The 23054-nt window shown below is 43.7% G+C and overlaps 1 protein-coding gene across 3 annotated transcripts in view; it reads right to left on the minus strand.

The window, feature by feature from the left end:
• Nucleotides 1-23054, minus strand: part of LOC122809683 (zinc finger protein 2 homolog) — a 350734-nt gene that overhangs the window by 112740 nt on the left and 214940 nt on the right. For all 3 annotated transcript variants that reach the window (XM_044081358.1, XM_044081359.1, XM_044081360.1), the window contains one exon: nucleotides 18636-18752. In XM_044081358.1, coding sequence (XP_043937293.1) covers nucleotides 18636-18752 — 117 coding nt within the window. The remainder of the gene's footprint in view (nucleotides 1-18635; nucleotides 18753-23054) is intronic.

Below are 23054 nucleotides of genomic sequence, written 5' to 3' on the forward strand. Positions count from 1 at the left end.
TTCTTAAGCAATCAGATACAATGAGTGAGAGTACATTGTCAGTGGAGACAAAGCTCCCACATTCAGCCACTACAATTACTAAACAGGTTGTCAGAAAAAAAAATCCATTCTCTACCACTCCTCACACCGAAGACCAAGCACACAAACTCACATATAGTGAGGCCCTAAAATGTAATCTACCCAAACCTCAAAGGCCTCCTAGACACAAGCTACAACAGAAAGGTTGCTCAGCAACTCCAAAAATATTCTACCAAAGCAAGATCCACCATGACACACACAGCTTCAATGCATGGTGTCTCAACCACTAACCCCATAAGGCAAACCTCCACACAAGCTAATGATCTATCAAAGGTGATTGCATTGTGACATATACAGATGTTCCCCTCATCAAGCTAAGCAAGGACAGAATCACGGTCAGCTGCCTTTCAAGGCCAGGATTTCCAAGATCACACATGCACTCGGGTCACTGAAACACAAGTGCAACTCTGTCATTGTACATGTTGGGTGTAAATGACATGACACATACCTCTCTGGACTATATGAAGAAAGACATGACTGAACTCTCAGACTGTGTGTCCCAAGCTGGTATGGTTTTGGTACTAAACAGCATTCCACTTTCACAAGTATGATGCCATAATATGACCAGAAGATAAAGTACAGTTGTGCACCTACCATAAATGTAGATGTTCGAGTGTATTCACTGTTGCAGTCATTACACTTGGGTTATCCTGCTGGCAGGTTACCTGCAGTCGGCCTGAATTCCAAAGTCTAGGTCCGGCGTCAGTTGCTGTCGCCTCTTCCCTGACGTCAGTGCGCCAGGGGTATAAAAGATGCAGCCGATGCCATTTTCTTCAGTTTTTCTTGCCCCGATGTCAGGTGCCCCCAAAATGGTAGGCTAAAAATTTATGCCAATAAGCATGCATGCAAAAACATAACATTTCCTTCATCTACAAGCAAATACACTACATAGGTTGTATAGGATAGAGAAGCAAAGAAAAAGGGGGATGGTGGGTGGGTACCCTGGACTGCAACAGTGAATACACTCGAACATCTACATTTATAGTAGGTACACAACTGTACTATGTTCATCGTGTTTCACTGTTGCAGTCATTACACTTGGGTTGAATCTCAAAGCTGAGGTAGGGTGGCTGGGTCTAAATAGGATTAGGAGAGGCTATAAGGCTCTGCAAAACTGCAGTGGCAAAGCCTGCTCTGGATTTGGAGTAGACAGGTAAATGGTAGTGCTTGGTGAAAGCGTGCACTGAACTCCAAGTTGCAGCCTTTAAAATGTCTTTGGTTGGTACCCCTCTGAGGAAGGCTGCTGAAGTGGCTGCTGCTCTGGTAGAATGTGGCCTAATGTCCTTAGGAATTGATTTGCCATTTTGTGAATAACAGAATCGAATGCAGTTGGCTATCCATTTTGACATAGTCTGCTTTGAGATAGGCTTCCCTTGTGGTCCTGCAGCATATGCCACTAAAAGTTGCTCAGTCTTTCGGAAAGCTTTAGTTCTGTCCAAGTAGAAGCGTAGCTGTCTGTGTATGTCCAAAGAATGCAGGAGTCTCTCACCCTTATTCTGTGGGTTTGGATAAAAGGTAGGCAAATGAATGGTTTGGTTCAGGGCCACACTGGACACTACCTTAGACATAAATGTAGGGTTAGTCCTCAGAGAAACCCTGTCTGGATGAAAAATGATGAAAGGTTCCACAGCCATGAGAGCCTGTAACTCTGAAACTCGTCTTGCAGAGGTTATTGCTAGGAGCAGAGCTGTTTTCCAAGATAAGAACTTTATTTCAGCTGTATTGGCTGGCTCAAAAGGCGGCAGTGTAAGTTTCTCATAATTGAGGTCCCGTCTAGGTATTGGTGCTCTCCTTGGAGGTCTTAAGTTTATGACCCCTCTGAGGTACTGCCTTAGCAATGGGTGAGAAAAAATTGGTGGTTCCATATTGTAATGAGCTGAAATGGCAGAGGCATGGATTTTAATAGATGAAAAAGATAGGCCTTTGTTCAGCATCTCAGTTAGGTATTGTAAAATCTGAGGAATATTTGGTACAAGTTTGTCAATTCCTTGTGCCTGGTTCCAAGCACAGAATCTCTTCCATTTTTCTGCATAAGATTTTCTGGCAGTTGACCTCCTGGCCTCCAAAATAGCATCCATCACTGCTTTAGAGAGAGGTATGTTCTGAATGGCTACATTATTCGCCATGCTGCCAGACTTAGGGTCCTGAGTTGGCTGTGCAGGATCTGATTATTTCGTTGGGTCAGTAAGTGAGGGGTTAGAGGCAATGTCCATGCAGGGCCTTGAGACAAGCTCTTTAGGATTGGGTACCAGTGCTGGCGGGGCCAGTCTGGGGCAATCAGAATCATTTTTGTCTTCTCTTGTCTGACCTTTAGGAGTACCTTGGGAAGGAGAGGCAGAGGGGGAAAGGCGTATACTGTCAGGGCTTTCCAGCTGAATGTAGAGCATCCACTTTCCATGCTTGCTTGTGATAAGTCCTTGTGCAGAATCTCTGTAGTTGGCAATTGTGAGGGGAGGCAAAAAGATCTATGTCTGGGCATCCCCATTTCTTTGTTATCATGCTGAAGACTTGTGGATCCAGTTTCCACTCCTGGGGATTCGTAATGTTTCTGCTTAGTTTGTATGCCAGAGTATTTTTCTTTCCTGGCAGGAACTGTGCTTGCAAATGTACTTGATGAGTCAATGCTGTGTCCCACAAAGTCATGGCTTGCCTGCAGAGGGGGTAGGAATGTGTGCCTCCCTGTTTGTTTATGTACCACATGACTGTAGTATTGTCCGTCCTTATCAGTAGTTGTCCTGGATGAAGAAAGTCCTTGAAAGCTGTCAGGGCATTTTGAACAGCTAGCATCTCTTTTTGATTGATGTGAAGATGCATTTGGCTTGAGGGCCATGTGTCCTGAATACATTTTCCTGCCATGTAGGCCCCCCCAGGCATAATCTGAAGCATCTGTTGTTACTGACTGCCTGGCCGTGGGTAGGTTGAATGGCTGTCCCTTGTTGAGGTGACAGGACTGTGCCCACCATCGAAACTCCTGTTGAAGGCAAGGAATGAGGGTAATCACTGTTTCCAGGCTGTGGCAATGTTGAGTCCAAACACTTTTTAAATACCATTGTAGTTTCCTCATATGCAGTCTGGCATATGGAATTAGCAGAATGCAGGATGCCATGAAGCCCAAGGCCTGCAGAATTTTTCTTGCAGTTAACTGGGTCTTTGTTGCCAACCTTGTGTAGTAAGAAGTCAGTTGTATTTGTTTGTCTAGCGTGAGATAAGCCATCTGGGCAGTTGTATCTAAGCTTGCACCCAGGAATATTATCTCTTGAGAGGGTACTACTTTTGATTTCTTTTCATTTACTGTGGACTCTAGGCAAATCAATAATCTTTTTACAAACGCCAGGTGCTCTAGTAGAATGTCCTTGTTCTCTGCTTGAATAAGGCAGTCGTCTAAGTAAGGATATATTTGAATTCCTCTTTGTCTGCAATATGCAATTACTGGTGCCAGGCATTTTGTGAAGACCCTGGGCGCAGTAGATAAGCCACAGGGCAGTGCAGAGAATTGATAGTGCATTGAGCCAGCTATGAATCTGAGGTATCTTCTGCAAGATTGTCGGATTAGTACATGCAGGTATGCCTCTTTTAGGTCCAAAGTTACAAGCCAAGCCTTCTTGCCCAGCATGGGCAGAAGCTGCTGCAAAGTCAACATTTTGAATTTTGGAACGTCCAGGAATGTATTCAGAATAGACAGGTCCAGTATTGGCCTCCAGGCTTTGTCCTTTCGGGGTACCAAGAAAAGCCTTGAGTAAAAACCTTGTCCCTTCTCTTGCTGTGGTACTCGCTGAATGGCCCTCATGTCCATGAGGGATGAATCTTGTTTTTGTGCCTCTGCCCATTGATTGTGTGGCAGGTCTGGCATACCTTTTGCCCTTGGCAGGGTGTGAAAGTGGAACCTGTGGCCCTGGGACACTATATTCAAGACCCATTTGCCCTGGGTGATCATGTGCCAGTTTTGTGAAAAAAGTGCTAGTTTTCCCCCCAAGGGGGCTGCCAAAAGATAAGTGCTTGGTGCTGGCATAGGGAAGTCATTGGGACTGTTTCCTGAATGGCTGTTATTTGTCTTCTCCACTTTTGGAGGTAGAAGTGGCCCACTGTTTAGGCCTGTATGAGCCCTGGGGCTGGGATCTTCCCCTAGGGCGTCTGTATCTGCCCCTTTGTGGTCTGTCTGACACTGGAAAGGACCAATTCTTAGTAGGCCAGTTTCTGCTAAACCTAGGTGGCTGTACCTGTAAGAAATCCTTTACTGTTTGCATAGATTTCACTTTGTCCTCCATTTTCTTCAACACCTCTTCTGCTTTAACACCAAATAAAGTATCAAGCTGTAATGGAGCATCTAGTAATTTTGCCTTAACATGATCAGGTAGAATCTGTTCCTTTAACCAAGCATGCCTCCTAATGACAGAGGCCGTAACTGTGGCCCTGCAAGAGGCCTCTAGAGAATCAAAACCACATTGCAATGTATGCTTTCCCACTAGTTCAGTTGCATGCAATAAATCCTGTATTTCCTTATTTTCTGCACAATCAGAATTTGCCAACATTTTCTGTTTTAGCAGTGACATTAAGTATTGCTGATATTTAAGCATATGAAATTGGCAGTTTAAAGCCCTCACAGCCAAAGTAGCAGAAGTGTAAACTTTTTTCCCCATCTGTCTAGTGCCCTAGAATCCCTGTCAGAGGGGATAGGGTTTTTTGCAGTAGAAGCCTTGACCCCTTTGGGACCCTGAGAAATAGTTTCTGGATCAGCAGCATGGCTTTTGTAAAGAAATTTATGAGAGTCTGGAACCCTGTAGTATCTGTCTGGTTTTACAGGGGCAGGGGGTAAAGAGTCAGGAGAAAGGGCGGACTCTGAAAATACATCATCTACAATGTCTAATACAGGGGGAATAGCAAGCGGCCTGTGCTGAGGCAGTAAAAGAAAATCTCTAAGCCTTTTCTTTGATTCTGAGTAGTCTTGGCTCTCACAGTGGAAGTGCTCCCTTCATGGTATGCAGGGTTTCCCCCAAAAGATAAATCCTCAGGAGGAGAGGCTGAAGGAATGGATTATTCAGCATCAGAATCCTCATAGGAAGAGAGTATTCCTGCTCAGAAGAGGAGTCAGAGGAAATGGAAACCTGATCTGAAGATTCATATTCTGTCTCTTGCCTAGGCCTTTTATCAGGAGGGGGATGGGAACCCCTGATCAAGGTAATTAGGTCTTCGGCCATTTTGAGCATCTGTTTTTTAGGCATGGAAGTCTGTCCAGGAGAATGCTGTACTTGTTTCTTTGTCTTTAGAGCTGCTTTAGTCTTTGCTTTGGAAGCTGAGGTAGGCTTTACATATAGCTGTGTAGGTCTGAAAACACCCTCAGAAGCCGATGCCTGCTCAGCGGCTCCGGACCCATCTGAGGGAATAATTTCCGAGTGTCCAATACCTTGAGTATCCAGAGGCCTAGCTGGCTCCACGTGGGAATCAGCAGTGGCCTGTGGCTCTGAGGTAGCGGGCATCAGGGGCTGCAAAAGCACCTCACTGAGAACCGGCGAACTGGCGACTGGCTTAGCGGAAGCCTTGTCATCGGTTTTGGACCTCAGATGCCTGTCCTTTTCCTTTTCCTTGCGCTTTTTATAAACTCCGGTCGTCGTTTGTTCCGACGGCATTATATAATTGAATCTTTGGCCAAAGTAATGAAAGGCAAAATCGTACCGACGTTTAATAGTGCGTTGGTTAAATCTAGCGCAAAACCGACAGCTAGCAACGTTGTGATCAGGGCCTAGGCAAGGAATACAGTAAGAATGAAAATCCTTATGAGATATTTGCTTCCTACAAGAAATACAATTGTTAACTTTTTCTGACATTGGTCTGGAGCAAGAAAAAAGTTTCCCCAATGGGGTACTTAGCTTTAATGAAGACTTCAGTTCTGAAATTCGATTTTGAAAATCTCAAGAGTCGGCCAACCGGCACTTGCGAATTGCTTTTGCTTCGGGCACCACGCGGCAAGAAAGACTGAAGAAAATGGCATCGGCTGCATCTTTTATACCCCTGGCGCACTGACGTCAGGGAAGAGGCGACAGCAACTGACGCCGGACCTAGACTTTGGAATTCAGGCTAACTGCAGGTAGCCTGCCAGCAGGATAACCCAAGTGTAATGACTGCAACAGTGAAACACGATGAACATCTGACTTTTAACAACTGGCTTAGTTTTTGGTGTCATTTGAAGGGAGTACAATATTTGTCAGCTTGGGAGGATATGGCTGACAGCCCACGCTGCTTCACCAAGGATGAGCTGCACCTGTCTGCCTTCACCTTTTGAATACTGGTTGAAACTCTGTCTACCTCAATAGTGCCTTTTTTAAGGCAATGTCAACCTGATGAGCCTTCCACAACTGCAAAAGCAACCCAGGATAATCTGAAGTTATTACCATTCAAAACTCCACACTATGTACGCTCTCCTTACCCTGGAAAACATGGATATCTGAGTACTTAAAGACATGGTTTAAAGCTATGGACAGCAGTCTGGCAGTACAAAGCTATAATGTCTTCCACACCATTTGACCAGCTACTGCAGAGTAAGGGACACAAGGGAGAGGTATCTCAATAGTCATCAAAAACAGTCACACTTCAAGACTGGTCAAACAGTTCACCTCTCCTGAGCTACTCCACGTTCAACTCACCATAAGCTAAGTTCCACACCAGGACTTAACCTACATGTAATTAAATCGTACTTAGCGAAATATACTGGAGTCCCTCAACACTGACTTCTGTTATCCACTCTAAACTGGTAAACATACAAAACTTCCTATAAGCAAGCCCTGAGATTCCTGGACATTGTTAAGACAAATACTCTAGACCAACTAGTCCATACACCCACTAGGTTGCAAACGTATTTGACATGATCCTCACAAATATGAGGGAACTTTGCATGCACCCATGTGTAACTTCCTCACTTGTCATGTCGGGCCATAAAACTATCTCCTTTGAAATTGAACTAAAACCTGTCATCCCATCTAACCCTCGTGAAAGGTGTCCTTTAAGAAGGCCTTACACAGCTTCATGGAAGCAATAGGTAATGGTTTTCTCCAAAATGAAATCTGGAGATTGCTAGTAACCGAACTTTAACAGTAGAGTAACTTAGATCCATTATGAAAAAGGCTGGCCAAAAAATCTGAACTATCCTAAAGGGGAGATGAAAAGGAATCTACATATCTACTGGAAGCCCAAATCGAAAATCTATTTCATTTCTTCTTGTAAACTTCTCTGGTCAAGGGTTTTTGTAAGGGGGGCGGGTGGTCAAAATGTGTATTATGTGAGATGAAACCCTGGACTATCCCACAATCAGCAGAACTGGAGACCCAATGCTGTCAACTTGAGGGCTTCAATGTCCTAGTGAAGCATCCCACACATTTGAAAGAGAAGATCTGGAACAAAGTCTAGCACCCATGGAGGATAAATTAGATGAGACCAGAGGAAGAGAAACCACATCTGTCGAGGCCAGAAGGGAGCAATGAGGATCACTGTTGCTTTGCTATACACTGCTTTCTGCAGAAACATTTGAATGAGAGGAGTGGGACGATATGCATAAAGGAGGCCAGGGGTCAAGTGTGAGCTACAGCATCCCTCCGAAACTCCCTCTCTTAGAGGATCATAGCAAAGCATCTGCTGTATTTGGTGTTGGCAGGGAAGGCAAATAAATTGCAGCAAGGTTAGCCCCAACAGCTGAATATCTGTTCCCCCTCTACCAGTTTGAGAAACCACTCATGAGGTAGAAGTATAAATCTGCTCAACTTGTCCTCTAGAATACTGGAGTTTCCTGGTATATGCGTGCTACCAGAAAGTGGTGGGGAGATTTCACCCACTGTCAAACCCTCATGGCCTCCCAACACAACAAGTAAGAATGTGTTCCTCCCTTAATTGTTGATATACCAAGCCACCTACATGCTGTCAGTTTGAATTGTGATCACTCCCCTAGGGAGGGAATCTTGAAAGGCCTGTAATGCTAGGAGGACTGCCATCATCTCCAGGACACTGGTGTGTACACTGGCATCTGTGGGAGACCATATGCCCTGGACCATCTTTCCCTATAAATTACCTCCCCCACCCCAATTGGGAGGCAGCCATAGTCACTGTGGCTTGGGGGGGGGGTCAAGGTTCAGTCCTGAGACACTATTAGACATGGGTTTTGCAGTCTGCATGAGAGACACTGAAACATTAATGGATTAACATCTCAGTGGCCATTGAAATGAGGGGGTCCATTGTAACACCTTCATGTGGCCAAATGAACTAAAGTAATGGTGGCTGTCAATTAGCCAAGAAGACTCGGAACAGCCCTTGCTGGTGGTTTCTGATGGGACAGTACAGCTACTGCCTGTTGTTTTAGAGTAGAAATTCTAGATTCCAGTAGTCTGGATTTCTGTAACTTGGTGTCCAGGTGGGTTCCAGTGAACTCAATAGTTTGAAATGGCTGAAGTTTCAACCTGACTCTGTTGACTGTTATCCCTAACTGTAAGCAAAGGTGGAGCAAGAAATCCCTAGCTTGAATAAAAGATTCCTGGATGGGGTGGTTATGAGCCAGTCACCCAGATATGGGAATACTCTAAACCCCTGAAGCCTTAGATGAGCTACAACCACTCTATGCACCTGATGAACATTGGTGGGGCTGTCGTGAGACCAAAGGGCAAGGCTCTGAACTGAAAGTGACAGACTCTCAGCTGAAAGCGGAGAAACCTTTTGAGCATCTGTACATCTTTATATGATAGTTTAATAGTTTGCATTCTGGAAGTATATAGAGCACATTCAATCATCCTTCATCAACAACAGCAATCCAGACTTTCATCTGCTTTACATACTGGTTCAAGTGGCTGAGGTCCAAAATTGGCCTGTAGTCCCAGCTTTTCTTTGGCACCAAAAATAAATCTGACTAGACTCTGGATCTGTGCTGGTCTTGTGGAACCACCTGGATAACGTGCTAGTCTAGCAGCTTTATCACTTCCTGTGCTTCTGTCTTCTATTGAGTGGGTAACACATTAGGAAGTTTTCTTAAATAATGGGGGTTGAGAAAGAAAGGGAATCATATAGCCTCTGGTTATGAACCTCTACACCCAAACATTATGGTTGATGGATGTCCAGGCCATGGGGTGCAGAGACAAGTGCATCTCAACTGTTACCAGAGTGTGGGAGTCTGGCAATCATTCAGGAGTGCTGAAAAGGCCTGTTGGAGAAAGTACCACAAAAGCCATGATTCTGTGGTCCATCTCTACCATGGGGTGATGTTCACTATAATTGTTCTCCCCTCTTCCTCTGGAAGGTCCATTGCCAGTAGTGTACAGGCAAAACCTTGGGACTTTCAAAACCACAGTTTCTTCTCATCCTTCTGGTTTTTTAGAAAAGGTCCATGTGTATGGAAGAGAGGACTGTATTCCAATGGCAGGCAAATAATGCATTATTGTTCGCTTTTGGACAGCATCTCTAACTTCCAACCAAGATGGATTCATCATAGGGAGTATTAATAAAGGACATCTTGAAGTGTTCCATGATGTCACATAGATGCAGCCAAGTATGCCATTGAACAGCTATCCCAGTGCTTGCAGCTCTCGACATGCCACTGGCCATATCTGAGATGGTGCATAGACACATTTGACAGGGATTGTAGGGTGGCCAACCGTGTGTCAACAGCTTTCTTCTACTCAGCAAAAAAGAACCCAGAAAGGGATTTGGATAGCTCCAATACGTAGATAGGCCAGCTCCATAGGCATGCTCCAAAAGCCTTGAGGAATACGTATTTCTCCTTGAAGGGACATCGATGGACCACCCCCTTTTTGCCTGAGAAGTTCAAAAATCTTGGCAAAGGAGATATCCTCAAGGGAGGAGGGGGCTGGAGGACCTGTCCCCTTCATCAAAATCAGTATCTTCTGTAAGGACTCCACATGCCTCCTTTTGCATGAAGGCTTCTGATAACCCTATCTGGTAGGATGCTCTGGAGAAGACTCTAAAGCAGATGGTAGGTCCACAAAGTGAACTGCCTAGAGACTTTCAGGGGCTGACTATACTGATGTAAAGGATTGTGAGAGACAAGGACCAAAGAGCACCATAGGGGCAAGGATGTTTCCAAGTAGGGAAGGGATGCCTGCTCTCTAAACTGAGAAATCACTCTCTCAATGGCCTTAGAAATTGAAACAGAAACAGGCCTCAAGGCTACCCATGTAACACCTGTGGGTCCCGAAAGGAGATGACTACAAGAACTTAGCCAACTCTGCTCCAAATCTTGTGCTGAGCTATCCAGGGTCTAAGTGCTGAGGAGAAGGAATAGCGCAGAGAAATCTGGAGTCTACTCTGACCCCGTGGTGCTGCTCCCTCATCTATGAGACCCATCCTAGTCCAAGGCACTTGGAGTCAACTGCGTCAGAGAAACTGTTGGTGTTGACGAGGTCCAAGTCTATAGAACTGAGACAAACAAACCCCAGGTCTTGTTCGGATGCAAATGCCTAGAGTCCAAAGGTCAGATATGGGAAGAAGCCATAATCACAGGGGAAGAAGGGACAACCCGTAGGCCTCCAACAGAGGTCATAGCTGGGATAACTCTCAACTGGCTCTGGTTCCTCAGGAGCTTCCTCATCATTCTATGTCCTATTCCAAGACATTGCTGGAGGTTCACAGTGAGTTTAAGGATAACGTCATGGATGAGAGTCAATAAATCCTATGAAGAGATCTTTCCTGCAGAAAGGGTGACCTGAGAGAAATGGGATTCAATGAATGGAGGATCTGAACATGCTCGGTTCTGATGCCAAAGACAGATCCACAGATTTATGGGTCTTAGGCACCAGGCTGGAGGGACCTAAAAGTTCTAGAGACTTTTTATGGGAGGAATCCTTATGTTTTTCTTTCAGCTGCTCTTCCCTTTACCTTTTTCTACACCTTTATCCCCTTTGCCCTGATCTAAGACTCTTTTGGCTGTTGGGGGAGACGATGATGAAGACTGCGAAGGGGGACCTTCTCCCGCTGTGGTAGGGAGAAGCCACTTGAGCACCAAATTTGTTGTGCAGTTCTGTCATAGCTCTCAATGAATCACGGATGAATCCAGAAAAATAATCAGTGACACTTTTAAAATATTAGTGCTATTAACTTCAGACATTGACAAAATAAAAAAAATGTGAATTAATATACATTTACCAAAGAAAAAATAACTCTAATTATTGCCATTATTTGCTAAGTAATTTACCACCTCAAAAAGTCACCAGTTTTAGGAGGAATTAAGCGACAGCAAATGACGCAGAAACACTAAGTCTCTGGTATTCGGGCCGACTGAGGGCTACCCCTGGCAGGATAACCCAAATGTGATGACTACAACAGTGAAACACGAAGAACATCCGCTATACAAAACTGAATGCCAAAAAATGTACAACAGTATCTGCTGGAAAGTCAGCAACCCCAGGGAATTGCCACATAGACAATACAACCTTAAGAGTAGACCCAATAGATAGGAACTTGTGAACATATACAATCACTGACTTGGCGTTTCATGTATGTATCCACTGTTGTAAGGAAATCATTCTACATTGCACAACTCATTAGCAAGGTTGTGGCATCCAGGTCTCCAGTTCCAAAGATGTCTTTATCCCACTGTACTCAGGCCTAATTAGACCAATAACTGAGTAAGGCCTTACTAAGTTTAATGCAACTGGATGCAAAAAAGCAATTGCTAGAAAGGAGAAATCAAAATCTAAACCAACTGTAACTGAAGTATTGAATAAGGTAGACTCTATAATATGTTATCACATCTTCTTTGCACACCTCTTGTACAAAGAAAAGTGCAAGCCAGGGCAGGTGCCTACAAAGAAGGTGGCCAAGCCTTTCACACCTGTGTTTATAGTAAACATGGACCTTTTTACTGTTCCTACATTTGTTTGCTAAGTAACAAAGTAAGGCCTGATCTGGGATCTTGTGGATCAATACAGTTGGGACAGCCTGCAAAGGAAATTGCTCCTGTGATACAGACTGAAACTGTTGACATGTGCTGCAGGTCCCTGTGTACCACAGTCCAGCCAAGACTGACGCAATATGTACTTAAGTCCGGCTAACTGTAAAATATATGAGTCCACAGACTGCCTCCATGGGGGGGGGGGGGGGCAAGGAAGATGGGGAAACCACAATAGCACATGGTGCACCTATGTCCAGATACACTGCTTCACCAGGGCCTTCAGACCTCTGAGGTGTTACACAATCACTGTGGCCTCACTCTGCCTTGATTCATCAATAACAAATTTTCCCTTGTCTCCATTTTCATATGTCTGCATTCTTTTGTGGTATATCCTTTGTTTTTTAAAAACTACTGGCCATCTCGCCAGATAGGGGGAGGGCAGAGCACCAAGCGCTTTATGTGGTCTAAAGAGGCCCAAAGACTGCAGCCTTGAAGGTGTAAAATCTTCTAAATAAAAAGTACAGTGCTCCGGGAAGAAGCATGCTGATTTTCTTCAAGACAAAACAGGCACTGCAAATGTCAGCCCTTAGGCTGAGTTTGGCTTCTGCGGCCAGAAAATAAAACTCAACATTTGGAATGCAGTAAGTACAAAGTACAGAACAGCATTTTAGGATAGATTCCCAACCTGTATACTAATTGTTCTTTGAAAGGAACAAATGAACTAAATGATATTATCACTTCTTGCCCCAAAAAAACATCTTAAGATACATGGACTGCTCTCCATTTTAGCAAAATACTAACAGCAACAAGAGGGGAAAAATTCAGCTTTGCTGTGGAGATGTCCAGTAACTTTAGAAGCCAGGGCATATGCCTCTGGCTAATTCCCATGAACAAGAAATGATACCACAGCAATGATTGTTATGATAAGCATCTTGGTCTATATTTGCAAGGTCTTCCAAGCAAGTAATTATGTTCAAAAAAAGGTCAGAAATTTACAAGTAATTGCAGTTAAATGCCACAAGCAGAACTGACAGTTGAAATCCAGAAATGCAAGAATCAGAAGTTATTCAGTCATTAATGACAGAGATGATCCGCACAAACTGGCAGGACTACACCTGCTCGCAATGCCCAGCTTATCTATCTAAGGTAGAAAAGACAGCCTTTAGTTATGGATGCAAGAATGCTAGTGCAAACAGAATTAAACAGATCATTTGCAAAATTTGATAAATTATACTCCAGCTTCAAATCTGTTTCCAACTTATCAGTAAATGTATTGTTTTAACCTACTTGTGCAAACAGAAATATTCTGTTTGTTTGTGTCTTTCGGCTTTTCCCGGTTAGGGGTCGCCACAGTGGAACTCTGGTCCGCTAATGATTGGTACTGGATTTTTACGTACCGGGTTACCAGCCCTGACGCACAACATTCAACGAAGGCACGCCCCATTCATGTATGCCTCCACACAGAAGACGCTCTAGCAGAGAATCGAACGGGACAACATCTTATGAGGCGACAACGCTACCGCAGCACCACCACTCTGTACATAGTTATTTTGGCAGCTCAATTGTATTGTGGCGGGTCCTTGCAGTGTGTACAATGCTGATGAGTGAAAAGGCTCACCATTTCAAGTTGAATTAACCTGATAACCAGTTTGGAAAAGATTTCTGTCACGGATACGTCAATCAGTTAACAATATGAGTATTAACACTTCAGAGGTAGAACACTGGATATGTTAAAACTAAGTAATATGCAGTAAAAGGATATTTTGTGTGTGTGTGTGTGGGGGCTTTGCCCCCACCCCTTTATGACATATAATTAAATGCACATCCTTGCACCCTTGAAAAGGTTCAGATTTACCCATTGTTGAACTCACTGCTGTCAGTGTTGCAGTTTTGCCTGCGAACACCACACAGACATCTTTGTAAGGAACGTGCCTTCAGTCAATGGAATCTCAACTTTTGAAAATCAGACAGGCTCTGCCCCTAGCAACAGTTAAATAACAGGATCCTTATGTTCCTTGTGGTGCTTTCCACAAACTTGATGATCTTTAACAGGCAGCCATTTCTTAATCAACTGACCACCATGCAAGCAATCATGCTGATCCTTCCTTTGTAAAGGCAGAGTTTTCCATCTCAACGGACAATTCTGAAATGGCAAAACCTGTACAAGTTTAGGACCTTCATTTCTTAAGGTATCTTAATCTGTTTCACTACACTTACATAAACCAACTACACATCCGTTACCTTCTACAGTCATATAACTATCCTCTGACCAGGAACTGTTCAGAGGTTAATGGAAGTCCTGTAGCCTTCATCAGTTATTTACCATTATGACTACACATTCTATCAGCCTATCTAATAACTTACAAATCTCGGGTCTCATTCACGTTGTTGAGCTTTTACAAGTTCGAACGTCATATGGTCGAAACCATATGTTCGAACTTGTAAAACTTTGAACATTTCAAGAGACCGCTGTAAGGGAAGCTTTCCCTTTCCTGCAATGTAGTGCGATCTCGGAGTTGGTATACTTAAGTAGTGGGGGGTGTGGGGGTGCTTACAACCTTCAGCTAAGTTTTTTTTTTTTTTTTAATTACGTTGTTGAACTTTTAAACTTCGAACACATGGTGTCGACCATATGGTGTTCGAACTTTTAAAAGTTCGACAACGTGATATAGACCCACAAATCTCGTATGACCTCCTATTTGTATAATTATTGAGGGGATTCACAAACTCACCAACAATTATGTTTTTTTCACTGTTTAAGAAACAGCAGAAGCAAACATTTCTGATACTTCTAAGGATGTAACAATCATCCGGTGTATCATGTTAAGCAACCTCTGTAATACACCAGGCATACACAATCAAACACCTATATTTTTTATTTTAGTCGCACACAACAGCAGGACTCTGAAGACACAAACCTGCCTTAACAGGGAATCGTGCCTCTCCCTATACATCCCACAAATTCTTCTTATTACTTAAATCAAATTTGTGATGAAATAAGATTGTTTGCAGCAGGAAAATACTTGGTTGTCTAGCCAGAGGTGGGGGTGGAGTGGGTCTGGTTTGCCACCTGGTGACATCTAACAGGATCACCTGGTGTTAGAATCACACAACACTGATCTGCCAAGCACATGCTGTTCCCGTGCGAGTGTACTGGCTAAGTAAAGTTAGCATGTGGAGACACACTTTCTGCAGTAGGCAGTATAACTAGAGCTCAACAGGGTTGATTCCAGGAGGATAGCTCCAAACTGTAAGGTAGGCTGCTCCATCACACCTGAAAGGTGACCTCTTCCCTACAACCTAATTCTTGTAATAGCGAAAAAGAATAGGGCTGGTCGGGCACCCTACACAGGAAAGAATAAGTCTTAAGACTCTCATCTATCCCAGGGATACCTGTCCATTGTTACCAGCTGTGAATGAATGGGCCTGTGGACTAAAGGCAGTGGAGCCACTGCAGGCAGATCCAGTAAAGAAGAAAAAAAAATTGTTGTGCTTACACAACTGATGCCATTTCTGAATGGTGACTGTTTTTGTACACTGTGGTGAATTCCAATGCTTGCAAATCTTGATCTCATTTTCTAGGAGTGAACTCTCAAGCAACCTGCCCTGCTCCCATCAGAAACTCTGCAGGACAAGACTACATGCATGAACAGGGAAGTTACAAGATGCATGTGCCATAATCACAACCTACAGCAATGCAAAATGTGTTCCTTGTTTTCCATGTAAACAAAAAAGTGTGCAACTTCAAAATAATTATTAAATATAACATGCCCCTATTTTTTAATACGGAAAATAAATGGGCATGAAAATATTGCTTTTTCAAAGATCTCCTGAGATGGTTCAGCAAAGAATACTGCACCATCTAGGATGGTCTGGCACAACCCTTCAACAAAGGAGGAAACCAAAGCTGTGCTGCACTGAAAAACGGAAATGTTGGGGGGGGGGTGCATTTGCAGTTATTGAAAATAGTATTCCTTTTCCCTGGAGTTTGGAAGAGTGGACAACTTTTCATGTGCCCTGCTGGATAAAAGAAGTCTGGGAAATGAGAAGTATGGGATATGTAATTTAAGATCATCTGGGCCCTATGCCACAGAAGAATAAATCCTTTTGTCAAGCTGAAAAATGGAGCAAAATTGGGGTTTCTGAGAAAACAGCACTAATGTAAAAAAAAAAATGTTCATGTAATGCCTGTTAAACAGCTGCACAATCAGCAGAGTGGCCTTATAGCAAGTTCTAGATGTGAAAAAACGGGTCTACCTGAGCACACCGACAGTACTAAACGCTGACGAGAACACCGACAATGGAAATAACCGAGAGTTCAAAATCCCGACGCTGAAAACACCGTCATGCAAAACGAGCGTGACTGTGTAAGTATGCGATAGTGATGGACGTTAGGGTGCAGGTAAGGTAAGTGTGCGTTAGTGACGGACTTTACGGTTAGGGTGCGGGTAAGGTAAGTGTGCAACAGTGACAGACTTTAGGGTTAGGGTGCGGGTAAGGTAAGTGTGCGATAGTGACAGACCTTAGCGTTAGGGTTTGGGTTAAGGTTAGTGCACAGATAGTTGTGTATGCAAGGTTTAGTGTAGGTTTGTAAGGTTTTTGGTGTGTGTGTGTTGTGAGACTGTGTTATGGTGTTCGGTAATGTGGACTGTTGGTTTTGTGTGGTTTCGGTGTTTTGATGTCAGCGTTTTGGCTGTCGGGTTTGTGGTGTGTCAGTGTAGTGTAGGGGATCTGAAAAAACACAGGGCTCGCTAGGTTATTTATTAACTGCTGCCTGTCGGGCAGCATAATGGACTGATCCTAGTGGACCTATTTTAGCCACAGCGCAGGAGTGAAACAATAAGCAAAAAGTACTTGTTAAGACGCATATGTTCTCAATAGTTTTCTACAAATCAGTACATAGGACAATGTGCTTCAAAGATAACAACAAACTATCACAGGGTTTCACACAGATCCAAATTCTTAACTTAATTATTATGCATATTTACAACAAACTATCACAGGGTTTCACACAGATCCAAATTCTTAACTTAATTATTATGCATATTTACAAGTTCCATTGATAGGTGCTTATGTGACATACTGACAGAATCTCTTATTAAATGTTTCTTGGAGGAACAAAGAAGCCACCACGAGTTTCGTCAAATAAAGGAGCAGGAGAACTGGGATACTACTAAAGTCAAGGCTCACTGACGGTGTCAGTTTCCAGCACAAAGACCTCCTTCCTCTCAGATTTACAGCAGTTTGGATTTAGAAGGAGAAGACTTGCTCATACTAATAGCTGAAGAGTACTGCCTGCACCTCTCAGATACAGAGGGCACAGCCAAGACAAACTGCCACCACTGAGCTCGAGGTTAGCTGAACTAGTGAGGGGGAGGTGTACACTCAGGTGCAGTGGTAGTGTAACAGAGGGCAGCATACACCCTAGATTTAGCATCAAACCTAACTGCTGCAGCATGCTATTACACCTACCAAGCTATTTTCTACCACAAGCAGGTTATCGATAACCAGTGTGTGGGAAAAGGGAAGAATAACAGTCCTGTTACACAGTGCAACACAGACTATGGAAAAGGCAAAACTCTTAACGGGTTGCTTCCAACTAACTGGGGGTAAGGAAAAAAAAGTTATTTTCCCAGGCCTAAAGTTCAAACCCCAAAAAATGCCCTGTAACCTTCAAGACCTATTCCCTGTATACATGTAAGGTGTTACTGTGCCACAATGAATGAGGAGGTAGTGGTCAAAAGCAGAGTGACACTCACAAGAGTGAGTGTTGGAAGGCATCCCTGTAATCAGTTCTGTAACTATCCACAGACAAGGTAAGTCGCAGTGATCTCTACACTGACGGTGACCAAGTAAGGCAAGGAAAGGAATAAGAAGCAATCTTGGGTATGACAGAGTTTGATTCAGATCCAGGCCCAGACTTAGACCTCAGTTCTGGATTTGTTACCATCTGCGTTTAATCATTAGAAACCATCCAGCTGGTAACCTCACAGTACCTCTACAAGTAGCTAGCACTGAAAGACCTTTAGAGTCTCTCTCTCACTCTGATACCAACATGTCATAGTATTGAAACACTGTTAATGTCCTGGTTCAAGGCAAATAAAGACCACTCCACTGGTGGCATGAACCTGTGTCTTCTGACCCCACATACACTTAAGCAGTCTACAATTTCTTCTGTATCAAACATGAAAACCAGGAGAAGATTCAGATTGTCGGAGTGTATAGAAAGTGATTTGGAGAGTGGCTGCTCTTTAACAACACTGCATCCATGGAATATTTTTGCCCCCCCCTCCACAAATGCAACAGCTTGAAACTTAAAGAGCTGAGCTGTTGAGAGCAGCATAAGAAAGATGTAATTAACAGCTCAACACCTTGAGGAGGACCACTTGTCTAACACTTGGGGGTTACAGCTCTACCACGGATAGTAAAAGAATGAGAAAAAAGGTTTCACAGTAGGTACACACGGTACTTCAGCTGCACTCTCCCACATCCTAGCTACTACTCCTTCTACTATTCTCACAACAAGATGTATTACCACAGAAGAGGTACCACATCTCACCATCTTAAAGCAACCAGCAGAATGCTTGACACCACAAAGCATAACCTCAGGTACTGTTTTTAAATTTAAAACTGCTACCATCAGAACAGTACAAAGTACTTAGCTTGTTCATTTACTTACTGCTGGGCTTGCTGCCATAACCATCTGGCCAAGGTAATTTATCTTTCTTAAAATCAGACTGCTGGGATCCTTCATCCCTCTTGGACAAAATGAAGGGTCTCCTGGATGACTTAAGACCTGCAGTTACGAAGGGGAAAAAACATTTTTATATATGTTACTGTAAGAAAACAGTTATAATATACAAGTTTGTGAAACTTTTACCTAGTGAACATCTATTAAATATCCCTTGATTGAAAAACTCCTTTAATGATGCACTATAATATAGCAATCTTAATCAAACTGCATCTAAAATATGCACAGAGTTCTATTAATGGCTTCAAGCTCAAATGTATTTATTATTTATTTATTTGACATTTGCTGATCGAGTTAGTCCATCTGAGCCGAAGCCGTTTTTCAGAGGAGGCCCGGGGAGAAAAGCTCCATAGTTACACAATGCATGTAGAAACAAAACTCAGATAAAGTAAATTATGAAACTTATAAAAAAGCAGTCACATAATAATATGAGTACATGATTAACAAACCCAGACAGTAAATACCTCCTAACATAATTAATATGTAAAATTTGCAGAGAACAACTGCAATAGTAAAAACTAGGCCATGAAAAGACACGGGCCTACCCCCATATACCAGGCCTACATTATATCTTTCAGAACTGACCACAATCCATTATACTTACCTACACATCAGTAATCCTGTCATCTTAAAATAGTTTATTTGGACTCTACAAAGATGCATTAAAAACTGCACTATGTCAGTTTCTCGGGGTGGGGTGGAGGAGTAATGCATTAGCACTCAATACACCTGTGCTGTAAAAACAAAACAAACAAACAAAAGATAGGTCACTGGAAGCTGGCATAGTATTGTACCTATGGGAATAATAACTTGGGTTTGGTACTACATAGTAAATATGATCCAGAGTGGGAGTTGACTGTGTAGTGATACATGACTGCTCTTTTTGCCTGGGTTAAGATTCAGTAAAATGGTAATCTCATGGAAATGACTATCCCACTTTTATGGCTGGTTGCAATCATATGCATTCAAGAGTACGGCTGCGGCTCACAATGACAAAACAGTTTCTTGTTTACCTCTGTGGTCCTCTTCCCAGTACCAATGTGTCTGGTACTCAAGACAGTACAGTTGTGTACACTTACCATAAATGTAGATGTTCGAGTGTATTCACTGTTGCAGTCATTACATTTGGGTTATCTGCCTGCAGGTAGCCCTCAGCCGCCTGAGTATCAAAGTCTTGGATCCCTGCATCGGATGCTGTCTCTTCTTCCATGACGTCAGGTCGACAGGGGTATAAAGCATGCAGCCGACGCTATTACATCAGTTTTTCTTGCCCCAGATGTCAGGTGCCCCCATAATGGGAAGCAATTATTCATAAGGTTACACCTCCAATAAAAAGCAAATACACCAGAAAGGTGAAATACACTAAACAAGAAGAAAGGTATAGCCAAGAGAAGTCAGGGGGCTAGAGGGAGGGTAACAAGGACTGCAACAGTGAATACACTCGAACATCTACATTTATGGTAAGTGTACACAACTGTACTATGTTCGTCGTGTTTCACTGTTGCAGTCATTACATTTGGGTAGATTCCCAAAGCTAAGGAAGGGAGGAGGAAGTTAGAGAGCATTAGGACCAGCTATTAAGCCCTGCAAGACTGCAGTGGCAAAACCAGCTCTGGATTTAGAGAAAATAGGCAAGTGGTAATGCTTGGTGAAGGTACGTACAGAGCTCCAAGTAGCAGCTTCTAGGATGTCCCTGGTAGGGACACCTCTAAGAAAGGCTGTAGAGGTAGATGCAGCCCTGGTGGAATGTAATCTTATCCCCTGTGAGGGAGGATTTCCATGGTGCTTGTAGCAGAAATTAATGCAATAGACTATCCACTTAGAAATTGTTTGCTTTGAAATGGCCTTCCCCTCTGTCCCTGCAGCAAAGGCAACTAGCAGTTGTTCAATTTTTCTGAGAGGCTTAGTCCTGCCCAAATAAAATCTAAGTTGTCTGTGCACGTCCAAAGAATGCAGTATTCGTTCTCCTTTGTTTTGTGGATTAGGAAAAAAGGTTGGCAAATGAATGGACTGATTAAGGGCCACACTGTATGTCACTTTGGACATAAAGGAAGGATTGGTCCTGAGGGACACCCTGTCTGCATGAAAGATGATGAAGGGCTCCACTGCCATAAGGACCTGTAATTCAGACACTCTTCTTGCTGAAGTGATGGCTAAAAGGAAGGCTGTTTTCCAAGAAAGGACTTTTAACTCTGCAGTTGCAGCTGGCTCAAAAGGAGGTAGAGTGAGCTTTTCCAATACAAAGTTAAGGTCCCAGGCTGGGGTAGGGGCTCTCCTGGGTGGTCTTAAATTTTTGGCCCCTCTGAGGAATTGTTTCAGCAGGGGGTGAGAGAAGAGGGGTGGCTCAGTATTATAATGTGCTGAAATGGCTGAGTCATGAATTTTAATTGATGAGAAGGAAAGGCCCTTGCGTAGCATCTCTGTTAAGTATTGAAGGATATGCGCTAAGCTGAGCACTGTTGTGCCCAATCCCTGAGTCTGGCTCCAGGAACAGTATCTTTTCCACTTTTCAGCATAGGATTTTCTGGTACTAGGCCTCCTTGTCTCCAGAATGGCATCTAACACCTGCCTGCTGAGGGATGCTATTAGAGAGCTCAGGGAATTAGCCAGGCTGCAAGGTTCAGGGTTTGAAGCTGGGGGTGCAGAATCTGGCCCTCCTGCTGGGACAGCAGGGAAGGGGTCTGAGGCAGGTGCCACGGTTCCAGCAGTGACATACTGCGCAAGAGGGGGTACCAGTACTCTTGTGGTCAGTCTGGTGCAATCAGTATTGTGCTTGGCTTGTCCTGTTTGATCTTTAGCAGAACTTTCGAGAGAAGTGGTGGAGGGGGAAAGGCGTAAACTGAGAGGCTTTCCCAGGTGAAGGACAGGGCATCCACTTTCCAAGCTTGACTGTGGGAAGTCCTTGTGCAGAATTTGTCCAATTGGTAGTTCTGAGGGGAGGCAAACAAGTCTATCTCCGGGTTCCCCCACTTGTTTCTCAAAAGGTTGAATATCTTTGGTTCCAGTTTCCACTCGTGTGGGTCCAAGGGATTTCTACTTAGGTCGCCTGCCAGTGAATTTACCTTGTCTGGCAGGAATTGAGCTTGTAGGTGCACTTGGTAGCTCAAGGCTGTGTTCCACAGAACCATTGCTCGTCTGCAGACGGGGTACAAGTGGGTTCCCCCCTGCTTGTTTATGTACCACATAACACTGGTGTTGTCCGTCTTTACCAATAATTGTCCTGGAAGAATGTGGTCCTTGAAGGCTGTCAGGGAATTCTGTACAGCTAACATTTCTTTTTGATTGATATGCAGGTGCATCTGACTCGGGTTCCATTTGCCCTGAATGCATTGCCCTGCCAAATGAGCCCCCTATGCATAGTCTAATGCGTCTGTTGTTAGGGTTTGGGCGGCAGGGGGTAGAGTGAATGGCAGTCCCTTGTGGTGGCAGGCCTCTGCCCACCAAAGGAACTCTGTCCTTATACAAGGAATGATAGGAATCATTGATTCCAGGTCCTGAGAATGTTGACACCATAGGCTTTTTAGATACCACTGCAGTTTCCTCATATGCAGTCTTGCATATGGAATTAGCAGAATGCAAGAGGCCATGAACCCCAGGGCTTGCAGGATTTTCCTTGCAGATAGCTGGGTCTTTGCGGCCAGTAGTTTGAAGTAATCTGTCAAATAAACTTGTTTCTCTGGCGTGAGGTAAGCCATCTGGGAAGTTGTGTTCAAGCTTGCTCCCAGGAATACAATTTGTTGGCAGGGTACTAGATGAGATTTCTTTTTGTTTATGGTGTACCCCAGTGAGGTTAGAAGTTTCTTTACAAATGCCAGATGAGTTAGAAGCATGTCCCGGCTTTCTGCCTGAACTAGACAATCGTCCAGGTATGGGTATATTTGAATATTTCTTTGCCTGCAAAATGCAATGACTGGAGCTAGGCACTTTGTGAATACCCTGGGAGCAGTAGATAAGCCAAAGGGAAGTGCAGAGAACTGATAGTGCATGGAGCCTGCTCTGAAACATAGATATTTCCTGCAAGATTCCCTTATTGGAATGTGCAGGTAAGCTTCCTTTAAGTCTAAGGTTGCCAACCAGGCATCTTTGCATAGCATAGGAAGCAGCTGATGAAGTGTTACCATTTTGAATTTTGGAATTACCAAAAAGGTGTTTAGCACAGCGAGGTCCAGGATAGAACGCCAGGAGCTGTCTTTTCTGGGTTCCAGGAAAAGTCTTGAGTAAAAATCTTGTCCCCTTTCTTCTGCTGGGACAGGTTGAATAGCCCTGATACTTAGAAGAGAGAGAACCTGCTTTTGAGCCTCTGCCCACTGATTTGAGCGTAGATCTGGCCAACCGTTAAAGGTTGGT

Source organism: Protopterus annectens, chromosome 8.part0, assembly GCF_019279795.1.
Source record: "Protopterus annectens isolate FY-2018-M chromosome 8.part0, PAN1.0, whole genome shotgun sequence".
Classification (NCBI taxonomy): Eukaryota; Metazoa; Chordata; order Ceratodontiformes; family Protopteridae; genus Protopterus; species Protopterus annectens.